The 14,425-nt window shown below is 41.1% G+C and overlaps 2 protein-coding genes across 2 annotated transcripts; one reads left to right on the top strand and one right to left on the bottom strand.

Annotated features, from left to right (window-relative positions):
* On the top strand, positions 1,885-11,092 carry LOC109844664 (U-box domain-containing protein 10-like). Its single transcript, XM_020413777.1, has 4 exons — positions 1,885-2,476; positions 7,337-7,453; positions 7,541-7,972; positions 9,769-11,092. Exons 1-4 carry the CDS (start codon positions 2,183-2,185, stop codon positions 10,840-10,842), a joined length of 1,917 nt encoding a protein of 638 aa, XP_020269366.1. The 5' UTR covers positions 1,885-2,182; the 3' UTR covers positions 10,843-11,092.
* On the bottom strand, positions 12,306-13,994 carry LOC109845717. Its single transcript, XM_020414989.1, has 3 exons — positions 13,702-13,994; positions 12,971-13,218; positions 12,306-12,466 (listed from the first exon to the last, which is right to left on the bottom strand). The coding sequence occupies exons 1-3, from the start codon at positions 13,992-13,994 to the stop codon at positions 12,306-12,308; spliced, it is 702 nt and encodes a 233-aa protein (XP_020270578.1).

The following is a 14,425-nucleotide window of genomic DNA, read 5'->3' on the forward strand; positions in this document are numbered from 1 at the left end:
CCTAACACGCGTTGCCGGTTAGTCTTTCACCGTAAAAAAGGACAAAAGTCTACGTATTCAACATCGTAGTGCCAAAATCCATGCCTCACATGCATGGAGAATTTTATCCCGAATTCTAAGTAGGGATAAGTCTACGCCTAACACGCGTCGCCGGTTAGTCTTTCACCGTAAAAAGGACAAAAGTCTACGTATTCAACATCGTAGCGGGTCGTTATTAATAACACCAAAATCCATGTCTTACACGCATGGGGAACCTTATCCCAAATCCTAAGTAGGGATAAGCCTACGCCTAACACGCGTCGCCGGTTAGTCCTTTTCCGTAAAAATGACAAAGTCTATGTATTCAAAATCATAGCATCAAGTCTAAGAGGGTTCATTCTCTTAGCACAACGTTACATGTGGAACAGACTTAGACAATCCATATGCTAGCCCGACTCAAACGGTAGTCGGTAAAGGCTTATCAAATCCGTTGATGGCTGAGGGTTTGCCAAAAATCCTATGCACGTTTGCAGGTCCATCAGCTTAATGGATGTGAGCCGAGACTTAAAACAGATGAGCCAAAGACAAGTCTCAAAGACTTAGTCAAAAATACACGGAGAAGCCACTTCCATGTCTCAAGTCAAAACGTCGAGGTCAGACCCGCGTTGCAAAAATCATGACGCCGAGGTCACACCCGGGTTCTAACTTTAAAAACGCCAAGGTCAGAACCGCGTTGCAAAAATCATGACGCCGAGGTCACACCCGGGTTTCAAATTCAAAACGCCGAAGTCAGCCTCGCGTCTCAAATTCAAAACGCAAGGGTTCACCCCCGCATTCCAGAAGCAGGATTATGACGCATACCTTCATACAGGTCCTACATGGCAAATTCCTTCAACCAAGATACCTTCGAAGCAAGTGCAGAGAACGACTCCTTTACGACAAGGAATCAACAGCTCTAAGATCAGAGTTAAGATCCAAAGTATTCCGGAAATTCGTCCCAGTCAACCGCGAACTTTCGAAAACTTTGGAGGGGGTTCTGTAGGCTGTCTAAAAATCACAATAGATAGCTGATCCCCATCAAAATACCAATACCCTCGCGTTTTTCTACGCCCTGCGGATACCCAACTCCGCGTCTCCAGTCTAAAATGTGGAGTTAGGATCCTGAACGCCAACGTGGGCATTGTTTGACTCATTCAACATGAGCTGAACGGTTCTAAAACCGTTTCCCACGATTTGGGGGCGGTTACACCCCATTATGGAGAGAATTAAGGGGGCGGTTACACCCCTTAATTCCCTATAAATATGGGTAAACTCAACTGAGTTCAGGGTTGGATTTTTATTGGCTTGAATCGACCATTGAAGGCAGGCGGGGGTTTTTGGCTGGAATTTTCGGATCTAAGAATTGGCAGCAAGAGGGAGATCGACGTTCATCCTCAGCTAAGATCGACCACCAGAGCTTTCTTCTAGCCTTGGCTTATTAACCGATCTTCGGTTCAAATCAACTCTTTTACAGAGTTCTTCTAAACTCGTTCAGAGTTCTCAAACTTGCCACGCAAGTTCTCCACAACGTCAAATCGTGAGGAGAAGATATCGTTCCAGTGAAGCAAAACAGCGGATCGTCAACGGAGAGCAATTTCGACGCGAGCAATCGAAGGAGGCATTCCATCGCCACTGTGAAGAACCCAGTTTTAAACAAAGGAGTGAATCAAATCCGTTCTCTCCTCTTTTGTAATCAAGTTGTAATCAGAATCAAAGGAATACAAATCAATTTTCTTTATTCTTTTCTTTGCAATTTTTTCAACAAACATATAGCAACTCACATCAAGATAACATAGTATCCCAAACTGCTAAAATACACGAAGTGAGTTCAAAAACACTTCAATGGAGTATTTTAGGTTTAGAAAAATAAATGTAGATACAAGTTTGGGTTTAGAAGCAAAATCCCATAATATTATCCAACTAATCTCCAACCGCCCTCTTCATCTCCTTCGTCGTGGATCCTCGTCTCTTACCTCCCATCCAACTGTATTCTTCCCCATTTCTTTATTCCCACAAAGATTCGTTGAAACCCCTCCCATCATTTCCTCATCTTATTCTCCCCCAGAAAACCCTCAACAACTCTCTCTCCTCTCTCTATGACGTTGACATTTCTCTCGGCCTCTTCTTCGCTCTCCCCCCTCTCTCCATCGACCCCAACCCCCTCATGGCGTCAAACATCGCCGACGAAATCCTGAACCTCGTTGGCAATGTCTCGGCCAGCGCGGGAGAATTCGTCGATGGCCCAATTAAGGCCGAGTGCATTTGGCTCTCGAGGAAGGTCTCGTTGTTGTCGCATTTGGTGGAGGAGATCAGGGAGTTTGTGAGCGGAGGAGATGAGGGCTCTTCTTCATCGTCGGCGTCGGCGTCTCCGACTTCTTATTTGGGGAATTTGATGGCTGCCCTCGAGGCGATTAAGAGGTTTCTGATGAATGGCCGGCCTCAAGGAGATGGGGATACTGTGAGTAGATTTTGATATTGTTCGATATTTCGTTGAGGCATTTCGTCGAACGCTTTGTTGATGTTGTCTTTGATTGGCACTGTCATCGATTTTTTTTTTGGTATGACCCTTGTTGATAGTGATTACGCTGATTAAAGGGTGGTTGACTTCTGATAGTGGAAGTGGTATATGAATGTTGCATATTGGATGAGGTGAAGAAAATTTTGGGTGTTGGATTTTGAATCTGGCACCTTTAGATGATTTCCATTTCATTCTAATTCTTTCTCCCTTGTAACAACAGCATTTATGATCCTGGGATTTCTGTTGTGCCTCGAGAAACCAAACCAACCGTCGGAAGAGACAAACCAACACAACCAAAACAATATCACAAACACAATAACATCAGTTTTAACGTGGTTCGGCGAGATACCTACGTCTACGGGGCAAGGAGGGGGAGAGTTTTCACTATTAGAAATCAAGGTGATACAACTAGGGTTACAAATCTCTCATAAACCCTCAACAAATCAACTCTTGATCTCACCAATTGCTCCTCATAAACCCTCAACAAATCAACTCTTGATCTCACCAATTGCTCCTAGAATAGAAGCCCAAAGAAAACCCTCTCAATCTGCTCTTGATCTCACCAATTGCTCCTAGAATAGAAGCCCAAAGAAAACCCTCTCAATCTGCTCAAAACCCCTTGTTTACAAACCCTAGAATCGAGTTTAGGTATTTATAGAAAATCCAAACGAAACGGGTCTGGAAAACAGACCCAGCCCAAAACCGCTACAGCGGTCGACCGTGGGGGTCGACCGCGATCCATCGCGGTCGACCGCCCTCAATCCCAGGACGGCTCCAAGGTCCAGAAACTTCTATGGTCGACCGCCACAGGTCCAGACGCCCAATAAGCCTTGTGCACGAACGCGGTCGACCGCCAGAATCCCGCGATCGACCGCCAGTCTCTCCAACGCATAATAAAACCCTGTTCTGAGCCATCAACTGTCAATCCTACAAATCTCCACCTCGGCGAAGATTCTACCAAACTGAGCCGATACCAACCAAACCAATGCCTCACTTGTTACATCCAGTACGTCATGGCAACGGACTCATGACAACAGACCCCATCCACAACATGCTGAGACCCAAACGGCAGTGCGAACACTCACCCCAAACCAACTGTGTCTACTCACCAAATCGGCTGCATCAAAACTGACTGTCTACGTATCCTCTCCAAGGAATCAAGCCTTCACGTAGTTCACCAAATGGCCTCCAACGGCCCTCAATCCAAAAGAAGAGTCCTCAACTCTTCACCAATACCAACATCCAATGTACGACTGATAGCATCACTAACGGCCCCATACTGAAATGATCCAAACACCTCCACCTGAGGTGAACCAATGGTCATATCCAAGCTATATCCACCAGCTGCATACGGATCTATCAACTCGTCATCCGCATCCTGAACAATCTGATCCCCAAACTATGTCACCTCAGTCGGAATCCCAACTAATGCAAAATGACCTGGAGTATGTGGAGTAAGCCCTACCCAATGTGAAATAGCATCAACCTCCACCCGCTGTGATATCCCACTGACCTGATCAATACTCTCTACCTGTCGAGAGTCCAAAGTAACATACCCGCTCAGACCAAACTCAGAAGCCCTCAACTGATAGCCAAAAGAGCCTCTGAATCCCAAATGCGCAATCGGATCCAATCTCACATCTACGATGTGACCACGTGCTGGGTAGCCCAATATCCGACGCCAGCCAAAATCTGAAGCAGCTCCACCAGATCTAACAATATTTAACGCAACAGTCGACAACATCATAAGATGGCCCAAACCTGTCGAAGTCTGAATACCAAATTCACTGCTCGACGACCAATGTCGATCTTCCTCCAGAAAAGAACGTCCCTTTAAATCCGCCATCTCATCACGTCGCCCCACTGTCTCCTCTCCTCTGAAGTGTCTCCAACTATCATGAGCTCGGCACCAATGCAAGAAAGGACCCATACTAGAACTAGTACGACGGGTAACCTTTCTGTCCATACACCTTCTCTAACTGTTACAGACTACTAGGGCTTCATACCAACGGGACTTTGTTACAATCCATAAATACCTAGTACAATCCCCAACATAGGAAACGAAATAACCATTACATCCCGATGATGCCTCCTCGGAAGGCCCCCCAATACCTGACTGAACACCTCCAATAAGACCCCTCGATCGATTGATAGAAGTGCTGAACTCCACCTCGATCTTCTCGCTCATCCCAATGTGCTTACAGGACTTCAATCTGCAGGTCATAGCACTCATCAACGACCTATGCACGACATAACCAATAATATATCCCAGCACTAACCAATGTCATAGTCTAGCCAAAGAAGTCGCCAGCGCTCTATCAATCACCGTGCTCCCAAGCAGATAATATAAATTACTTCTCCTGACGTCCTTCATCATAATCATGGACCCCGATGTGACCTTCAAGCGAGAATCCGTCAAGATCACCCTATAGCCTGCTACCTCTAATACCCCAAGTAAAATAATGTTCTTCCTCAGTTGAGGAACAAACCTCACATCAACCAACTCCTGAACCATCCCGTCACTCCTCCGAATCCGAACGGTACCAATACCACCAATAGGACATCTGTGATCATTCTCCATAAGAACAACATCCCCTCTTTCCAACTCCTGAAAGCTGGAGAACAAATCCCTCCTAGGACATATGTGATAAGTAGCACCCGAATCCAACATCCACTCGGTGGAATCGGCAACACCAACTGACGGAAGAGCTGGGCACGAATAGCCCGAAGAATCTGAATCTGAAATGTCGCCACTAGCCTTGGTAACATTCACCTCTGAAGTTTGAATAGTTTTCCCCTTATTCTTCCCGGCTTGCAATTTTGGGCATTCGGTTTTTTAATATCCATCCTCTCTACAAAAGGCACACTGATTCCTACCAACTGTAGGATGCCCCCCTCTAGACTGTGACCTTCTACCACGGTTTGGATTTCTAGCTCTTGCAATCAATGCCCCCGCTATCGGCTCAATGAAAGTCTCCCTGTCCTTCTTACGAAGTTGATAATTCACAAGAGTCGCAGTGACCTCACTATACGAAAGAGATGCCTTCTTATTAATAAGAGTGATGACGAATGTCTCATATTCCTCGTTGGGCAAGAAACTCAATAACAACAATGCCTTGTCCTCGTCTTCAACAATGACATCTACATTCGCCAAATCTGCAAGTAGCTTCGTGTAGTGGTTCATGTGATCACTAATGGATGTCCTCTTCTTCAATTGGAAGCGATAAAGCTTCCCAAATACTTGCCCTCTAGGATCTCCCAAATTTTTTTTACCGAAGTCTCATTCATCACATCATATTTTAGGTCTTGAGTGAGGCAAGACCTAATCACACCACACGTCGTTCTATTTATTTTATTCCAAACCTTATCATCAATGTCGGTCGGTTTTCCGTCCAACTCCAACGTATCTTTTAAATTTTGCGCATTTAGCGCATCCATGACTTCGCATCGCCAAAGTCCAAAATTATTTGTGCCGTTGAACTTTTTCACATCTATTTTCATAGAATGTATATTCAAATTTTGGACGGCCTTCACACTAGAAGAACTCTCCCTATTTTTATCTTTTCCGGCCATATATCTCAAAGCACCCAAACTATTGCGGAACAAACAAGAAATAGATCCAACTTGAAAAAGATAGAAACTTTACCACAAAGATCCCACCTTTATCACCAATCGAAGCTCTAGATAAACTTCCCAACTGATCTACACCTCCAAAAAGCCCAAGCGTTGCCCGGCGTTCTGATACTACTTGTTGTGCCTCGAGAAACCAAACCAACCGTCGGAAGAGACAAACCAACACAAACAAAACAATAGCACAAACACAATAACACCAGTTTTAACGTGGTTCGGCGAGATGCTTACGTCCACGGGGCAAGGAGGGGGAAGTTTTTACTATTAGAAATCAAGGGGATACAACTAGGATTACAAATCTCTCATAAACCCTCAATAAATCAACTCTTGATCTCACCAATTGCTCCTAGAATAGAAGCCCAAAGAAAACCCTCTCAATCTGCTCAAAACCCCTTGCTTACAAACCCTAGAATTGAGTTTAGGTATTTATAGAAAACCCAAACGAAACGGGTCTGGAAAACAGACCCAGCCCAAAACCGCTAAGGCGGTCGACCGTGGCGGTCGACCGCGATCCATCGCGGTCGACTGCGACGAACAGCAACTTTTGCGGTCAACCACCGCGGTCGACCGCCACAGGTCCAGACGCCCAATAGGCCTTGTGCACGAACGCGGTCGACCGCCAGAATCCCACGGTCGACCGCCAGTCTCTCCAACGCACAATAAAACCCTGTTCTGAGCCATGAACTGTCAATCCTACAATTTCAGGGTTCTGAATCCCGTTTTAGTTCTTATCTATATCGATGGCAAAACTTCAATGGAGGCTCTGATATATCGGTCAAATATTATTGGGATCCTTAATGTTTGGAAGTCATCGATTGGGGGTCCCAAACATTACCTCCGTTATCAGTCTAGGTCATTTTACAAACTTCTATTAAATATTGCTGATGTGGTGGTGACGTGGCTCTGCCATGTCACTGCCACATCAGAAAAAAATAGTGCAAGTCCAAATTTGACCTTGTCAGTTACTTCTAAATCAGCAAAAAAATTAGTGAAAATCTATATTTAACCTGTCAATCACCGCTGAATAAGCAAAAAATTAGTGAAAGTCCAAATTTGACCTATCACATTAGCAAAAAAACAGTGAAATTATAAGTTTTCTCCGCCTTGTCACCCGCCATCACATCGACCTTGTTAGTATTATTAATTCAAACCTTTTGTTTCTTAATCTAGAACATTGCAGGCAAAAATGTTGTTGTGCAGTTCCATTATGTGACATGGCAGTTAGAGAAGGTCCTAGGAGACATTCCATATGATTATTTTGTGGTATCGGATGAAGTTCAAGAACAGGTATTGGATAAAGATCGTGTTCTTCTGTGATCAAGAGTTCTATTTTGAGTTTCATTTCAGGATTCATTGCTAACATAATGGTTTTAGGTTGAGCTGGTGCGTACGCAGTTGAGAAGAGCTACTGAAAAAAGTGGAACACCAAACCTGAAAGTCTTTCAAGAACTCTATCGAATACTGAATCGCAAACAGGCTAAGGAACTCAAAAGAACATTAACCAGATCTAAAGCAGTAAAGATTGAAGACACTGACAATGATGATGCTGGTGACAGTGGATTTGAAGAAATAGTTATACTGGTTGCAGAAGTGAATGGGAAGTCTAAGCGCGATGCTCAGAAAATGACTGTCAATTTGATGGAAATTCTTAAGAAGGATACAAATGCAGGTGAGAGTGTGTCAACCAAAACTGCACTGGCAGTTGAGGAAGTTAAGAAACCTGATGTGCCGGTGATCCCAGAAGATTTCCGTTGCCCAATATCACTGGAGCTGATGAGAGACCCTGTTATTGTTTCCACTGGACAGGTATACTATTGCTATACTTTTCATAGTTTCTTTGTATATATGCCCTTCACTTTTTGTAGTTTGTCAGACTAAAGTTAATATTTTAAGGGCTAATTGTGGATAATACCCCCTAAACTTTGATTGGTACGGATCTATGTTGCACGGCTACAGGTGCGGGTGCGGACACGGATAGGGGTGCGGATACGGGACATGGTAAAATTGTAAAAGTTAGGATACGGGGAGACGGCTATATATATACATATTAACATTAGTAATCTATATGAGATCTGTTTTTCATTCACCTGTTATGAAAACTAAAGTCCTTATACCATTTTTATGTTTCTTTACAGAGTAGATTGTAAATTGAAAACGGCTCATTTTTAAACTAGATATCCATATGACACATCACAATCGTACTTATGAACTAGGTAACAAAACCTGTCCCAAGTCCCACAAGCTGCATAAATTTGAGGTAAAGTGTACAATATATGTTCAAGAAGTGTATAACAAGTTTTTGAAACTAAAGCATGTGGTACATAAATTGAGTACACGTTTGAATAAATGTATGTATATATTCAAGAGGTGTCCGGCACGGGCACGGATACGGGAAATGTTGGACATGGATATGGGAGTCTAGATGAAGTGTTTGGGTAGCCTAGGTGCGGATATAACAACACTTAAAAGTTAAAACCTTTCTCTAAACCTTGATTTGTGTGCCCTTAGTAACAACCAACACTTAAAACTCGGCAAGTAAACATGAGCTTGCTATGCCAAAACCTTGTCCGATATAAAGAAGGAATATTGTAGATAAGACTCCCTAACTATGGGCTCATAAGAATTAGTAATTTATCACCCCCCTTATTGATGTTAGCATATAGATATCATCTAAGTTACATGGGTCCGCGTACATGTGTGGTTACAGGTATAGTTATATGATATGGAAAATTTGTAAAAGGTAGGGTACAGGGACACGACTTAAACTCAATGGATATATTTATAGTTTTGATGTTTATATGTAAACGACTCTTTTAAATCGTAGCTCTTAAGGCTAAAACAAACTCAACCCTTATTCAACAAGTTACAGAAATGGATATTAAGTGTAGGATTTATATCCAAGTGTAGGATGAGTGTTTTAGACTAAACATGCATTGTATAATTGAGTATAGGTCTGAATAAATATATGCATAAATGTAAGGAGTGTCCAAGAAGTGTTGGGTATGGGTACGAGTATGACACGTGTCGGGTACACCCAGGGAGCATAGTGTAAAATGGGTTTGGATCTGAATTTGTGTTTGTATCTGGAGAACATCAACCAGTGTTACTAAGGGTTTGGATTCTTATGCGTTAACTCAATTCCCCTTTCAAAGGTACAAGCACACCTATGTGGTGACTTTCCCTTTATTTTATTAATGTAGAATTTTATGATATGATTCGTGGATGTCGTTTTTCCGAACTGCACCAAATGACCAGTTTATGAAATATGAACATTAAATTCTCGAATTCTTGAAATTTAGTTCCTCAACATTAAAAGGGTAGAGAGCCAAAGGATAAAAAAATTTGTAAACTGCTGGGGTAATTAATTTTCTATTTTAACCGACTGCAATATATTAAGTTTCTATCAAATGTCTTTTATATTTAATTGTATAGGAAAAAAATATTTTGGACTATTACTAAATCCAATAGATAGGTTATGTACGTATTGAGGTGTTTGTGAGAGACATTCCGAACAATGATTCAAGCTCTTTTAGCCACTGATCAAAATGAAAAGCTTTTCCTCAGAAATATGAATATTTACTATCCATTTATGAATTTTGCAGACTTATGAGCGAGCCTTCATCCAGCGATGGATAGACTGCGATAACCGAACTTGTCCAAAGACTCAACAGAAGCTTCAAAACCTGACGCTAACACCTAACTATGTGCTTCGAAGTCTAATCATGCAGTGGTGTGAAGCTAACAGAATTGAGCAGCCTCGAAGATCAATGAGCGGACGTATAAGGAGCGATGGATCTTTTGAAGATCTTAATGGCGATAGCATTGCAATCAATGCACTTGTTCGTAATCTCACAAGTAGGTCACTTGATGAACGAAGATCTGCTGCTGCTGAAATCCGATCCCTAGCAAAAAGAAGCACAGATAACCGAATTCTAATAGCAGAGGCAGGAGCTATTCCAGCTTTAGTCAGTCTCTTATCAGTTGATGACTCTAAAGCTCAAGAACATGCAGTAACTTCTTTATTAAACCTCTCGATTTATGATCACAACAAGGAACTAATAATTCTCGCGGGTGCTATAGTTCCAGTAATCAAGGTGTTAAAAAAGGGTAGCATGGAGGCAAGAGAGAATGCAGCAGCTGCGATTTTTAGCCTATCGCTTATTGATGAGAATAAGATAACAATTGGAAGCACACATGGAGCTATAGATTCTTTAGTTGAATTGCTTCATAGTGGAAGCACAAGGGGGAAAAAAGATGCTGCAACTGCTCTTTTTAATTTATGCATTTATCAGGGAAATAAAATTCGAGCTTTGAAGGCAGGGATTCTTAAGCCGTTGCTTAATATGTTGAGGGATTCTTCGAGCAGTGGAATGGTGGATGAAGCATTGACGATATTGTCAGTTCTCGTGAGCCATCAAGAGGGAAAACTTGCTATTGCTAAGGCTAACACAATTCCTGTACTTATCGACCTCTTAAGAACTGGCCAGCCTCGAAACAAAGAAAATGCAGCAGCAATTTTATTGGCTTTGTGCAAAAAAGATAGCGAGAATTTGGCTTGCATCGGCAGGCTTGGTGCTATTATACCTGTAACTGAGCTTTCAAAAAGTGGTACAGATCGAGCTAAGAGAAAGGCCACTTCTCTTCTTGAGCATCTGAGCAAGCTGCAGATGCTGTAGGTGAATTTGCTACTGAAGGTTTTATTGGTGTTCACTTTGGTGTTTACAGAAAATTTGGGTGTGCGTTGTGTCTGAATGATGTAGATAACAAAATGTTATCTACTGTATTGTGTCGAAATTTGTTTCATTCTTTGTGGAAGTGTTTATTTAATGTATTCTGATTTTATGAAAGCTGATGTAGTTACACTGCTCGTTTTGTTTGGTGTAACTTTGAGATTTGTTATGATTATTCTTTTTCCCGCTCTCATTATTTATGGGCAAACAGTCTTCAATGCATCCATTATCATGCATAATGGAATACTATTATACTTTTTATGCCAAGACGTGTGGATTTTAATTTCTGGAAAAATTGCTTATGATGTTTTAAAGTTCAATTTCTTTAAAAGGTGCATAGGATTTCGCGTATTATAAATCATAGTTTGCTTCGAGAGCACAAGAGCACCTGCAACTTACTCAGATGCTCCAATGACATTATTTGAACTACCGCAAATCTAAAACCACGCATTATCCCTTTTTATTTATTATTTATTTATTCATTTATTTATCTATTTTTTATTTTTATTTTTTTTATTTTTAATTTTTTTGTATTATCATTTGGTCGATTGATCACATAATGACATATTTATTGGCATGATTTTATTCGTTTTGGACTGTTGAGGGGCTGTTTTTGCTATTTGGTTTTTTTTAATCACACGCTTTTGTTGCCTCACTAATTCAATCATGTAAATTTAAAGGGATTTATTTATCACCTATAAAGATTGTCACTGTTCCTTTTCGGTTGGAAAATGCTAACTGCACTACAACAAGAGTAGTGTAACTATTATACACTGTTACCACTACTCTTTTTTATTATGTTTGATTACTAGATCATAGTGTTATGACAAATTCCTCAGGATAAGCTAATATCAATCACACGAGAGCACGAAAAATATCAAGAACACACGAACACAAAGATATACGTGGTTCGACTTGTAGCCTACGTCCACGGGCGAAGGAGGAGAAACTTTATTAACTATGAGGAATACAAAGTGAAATCTCCCAATCCTAAATCACACCCCAAAAGCCTAATACAACTCTCAACTAAAGGAACAAAAGAGAAGAATATCAAATAGGTACAAAAGAACCCTCTCTTCTTGATTGGTACACTGAAGATTGATGCATTTAATTGGTTTGAAAGACTGTTCTTATATAGCCTTGAAGATCCCAACTCATTGATGTCTAAGGAATACAAGTATTAATAGGAATAGAAGTTCACATGTCCTAAAACCCAACAAGAGTCCAAATAGAAATAAACCTCTAATATGATTGGTTGTGCAAAGTCTAATGTAAGTAGGACTCTTGATCAAAACAAACTAACCTAAAAAGGAACTATCAAAGCAATATAGATTTGAGTATTTGAGGCAACCTATAACAAATCCCCACCTTGACTCAAATGCGTAGAAGATTTCTCACTCCAAAATAAGCTAACTTACTCCACCTTCTCCAATAGCCCAGCATGGCATCTGAGTGTGGCACGTATCGATCAAGTCCAAGTCCGGCTTGAACTTGCTAACTGAAAGAGGTCTCCTCAACAAATTGACTGAATTGTCCACACGACGACCGTAAGTATTAGCGAAGTCATCACCTGAAGTAGCTCATGAATAGGTAAAGGGCACAAAATTGTCAACCGATAATGCATAAGCTACCGTATCTTCATATCTTTGCTGTGGTCGGATATCTCGTCTAGACCAATATCTATCAATAGTGTATTCCCTCTCTTCCTGCAGCTGCTGATGTGCTTCATCTACTTGAACGAGATCTGACTGCTGAACTCCCGTAGTCTTATCCTGCTAAAGAGTCGAATCACGAATTTCTAACTCCACCTTATGTCCTGTAGTGCGCGCCTTATCGACAACTAAAACCAATGACCGTTTCTGGTGAAACATAGCAGATTCATCAAAAGTAACATCACGGCTAATAATAATCTTAGGAGACTTCGAATCAGGACACCATAACCTAAAACCCTTAACACCCGATACATAGCCTAGGAATATGTACTTCTTCGAGTGCGGCTCAAGTTTCCCTTAACTAACATGCACATATGTAGGGCAACCAAATATTCTAAGATTAGAATAATCCGCAGGCTTACCGGACCAAACCTCCTCTGGAGTTTTACAACTAATAGCAGTAGATGGCAATCGATTCACTAAGTAACAAGTCGTATTCACTGCTTCCACCCAGTATTCCTTGCCTAAACCTGCATTGAATATCATACAACGAGTTTTCTCTAATAGGGTTCTGTTCATACGTTTTGCCACTCCATTCTGTCGTGGCGTGCGAGAGACTGTACGATGTTTAATGATTCCCTCCTTCTTGCAGAACTCGTTAAATTTTCTCCTTCACAAAACTCAATGCCATTATCAGTTCTAAGCCTTTTAATCACCCTCCATGTCTACTTCTTAATCAAAGACTTTTACTGTTTGAAAGTCACAAACACCTCATATTTATGTCTCAAAAAATAGACACAAACCTTCCTGGAGTAGTCATCGATGAAGGTCAACAAATATCTGGAACTATCACCCTTCGAGGCAACTTGAGAAAGTCCCCAAAGATCTGAATGGATATAATCCAAAGTACCTTTAGTCTGATGCACTGTCGTACTGAAGCTGACTCTTTTTTTGCTTCCCAAAGATGCAATGCTCGCAGAATCCTAATTTTCATATACTCTGTCCACATAAAAGATCCTTCTTACTCAACTCGGCCAATTCGCGCTCACTCATATGACCAAATCTCATATGTCATAATCTAGTAGTATTAACTTTTGACATCGACGATGCAACTGCAGCCGAGCCAGTAATGGTAGAACCCTACAAAACATACAAGCTGCTAATATTCTTTTCTTTCATAACCATAAGAGAGTCTTTTGTAATCCTAAGAATTCCACCTTCACCTAAAAAATTGCACCAAATGTTATCAAGAGTGCCCAAAAAGATGAGATTCTTCCTTAAATCTAGAATGTGCCTAGCATCTGTCAAAGTTCCGATGACTGCATCATGCATCTTAATCCGAATTGTGCTTTTCCCAACAGTCTTGCATGACACGTTGTTCCCTTTAAGAACAACTCCACCATTAATAGCTTCATAAGTGGTGAACCAGTCCCGATTAGGACACATATGATAGGAACAACACAAATCCAAAATCTAATCATTCATGCTCCTATTTATATCATCTATAGCCAACAAAATCACATCTTTAACAATATCAACTTCAGCGGAGTCATTCTTTGATTTTTCTTCATACTCTTCTTGTTTATTTTTGTTCTTCAATATGTAACAATCGGTCTTAATATGTCCTTTCTTCTTACAATATCTACATGTCAGATTCTTGTGCTTTGACGTATACTTGTTACATCCAAAGCCCATTTCTTCCAATCTTCCTCGAACAAACAAGCCATCAGCTTTATCACCTCTTTCACTTGTGGTTAACTCTTTGTTGATCTTCTCCTTATTCAATAAGTTTTCTTTAACGTTCTTGATACCAATATAATCTCGACCGTAAATCATAGTATCCCTGAAGTGATTGTAGGAAGGCAGGAAAAAACACA

Source organism: Asparagus officinalis, chromosome 6, assembly GCF_001876935.1.
Source record: "Asparagus officinalis chromosome 6, Aspof.V1, whole genome shotgun sequence".
Taxonomy (NCBI): Eukaryota; Viridiplantae; Streptophyta; class Magnoliopsida; order Asparagales; family Asparagaceae; genus Asparagus; species Asparagus officinalis.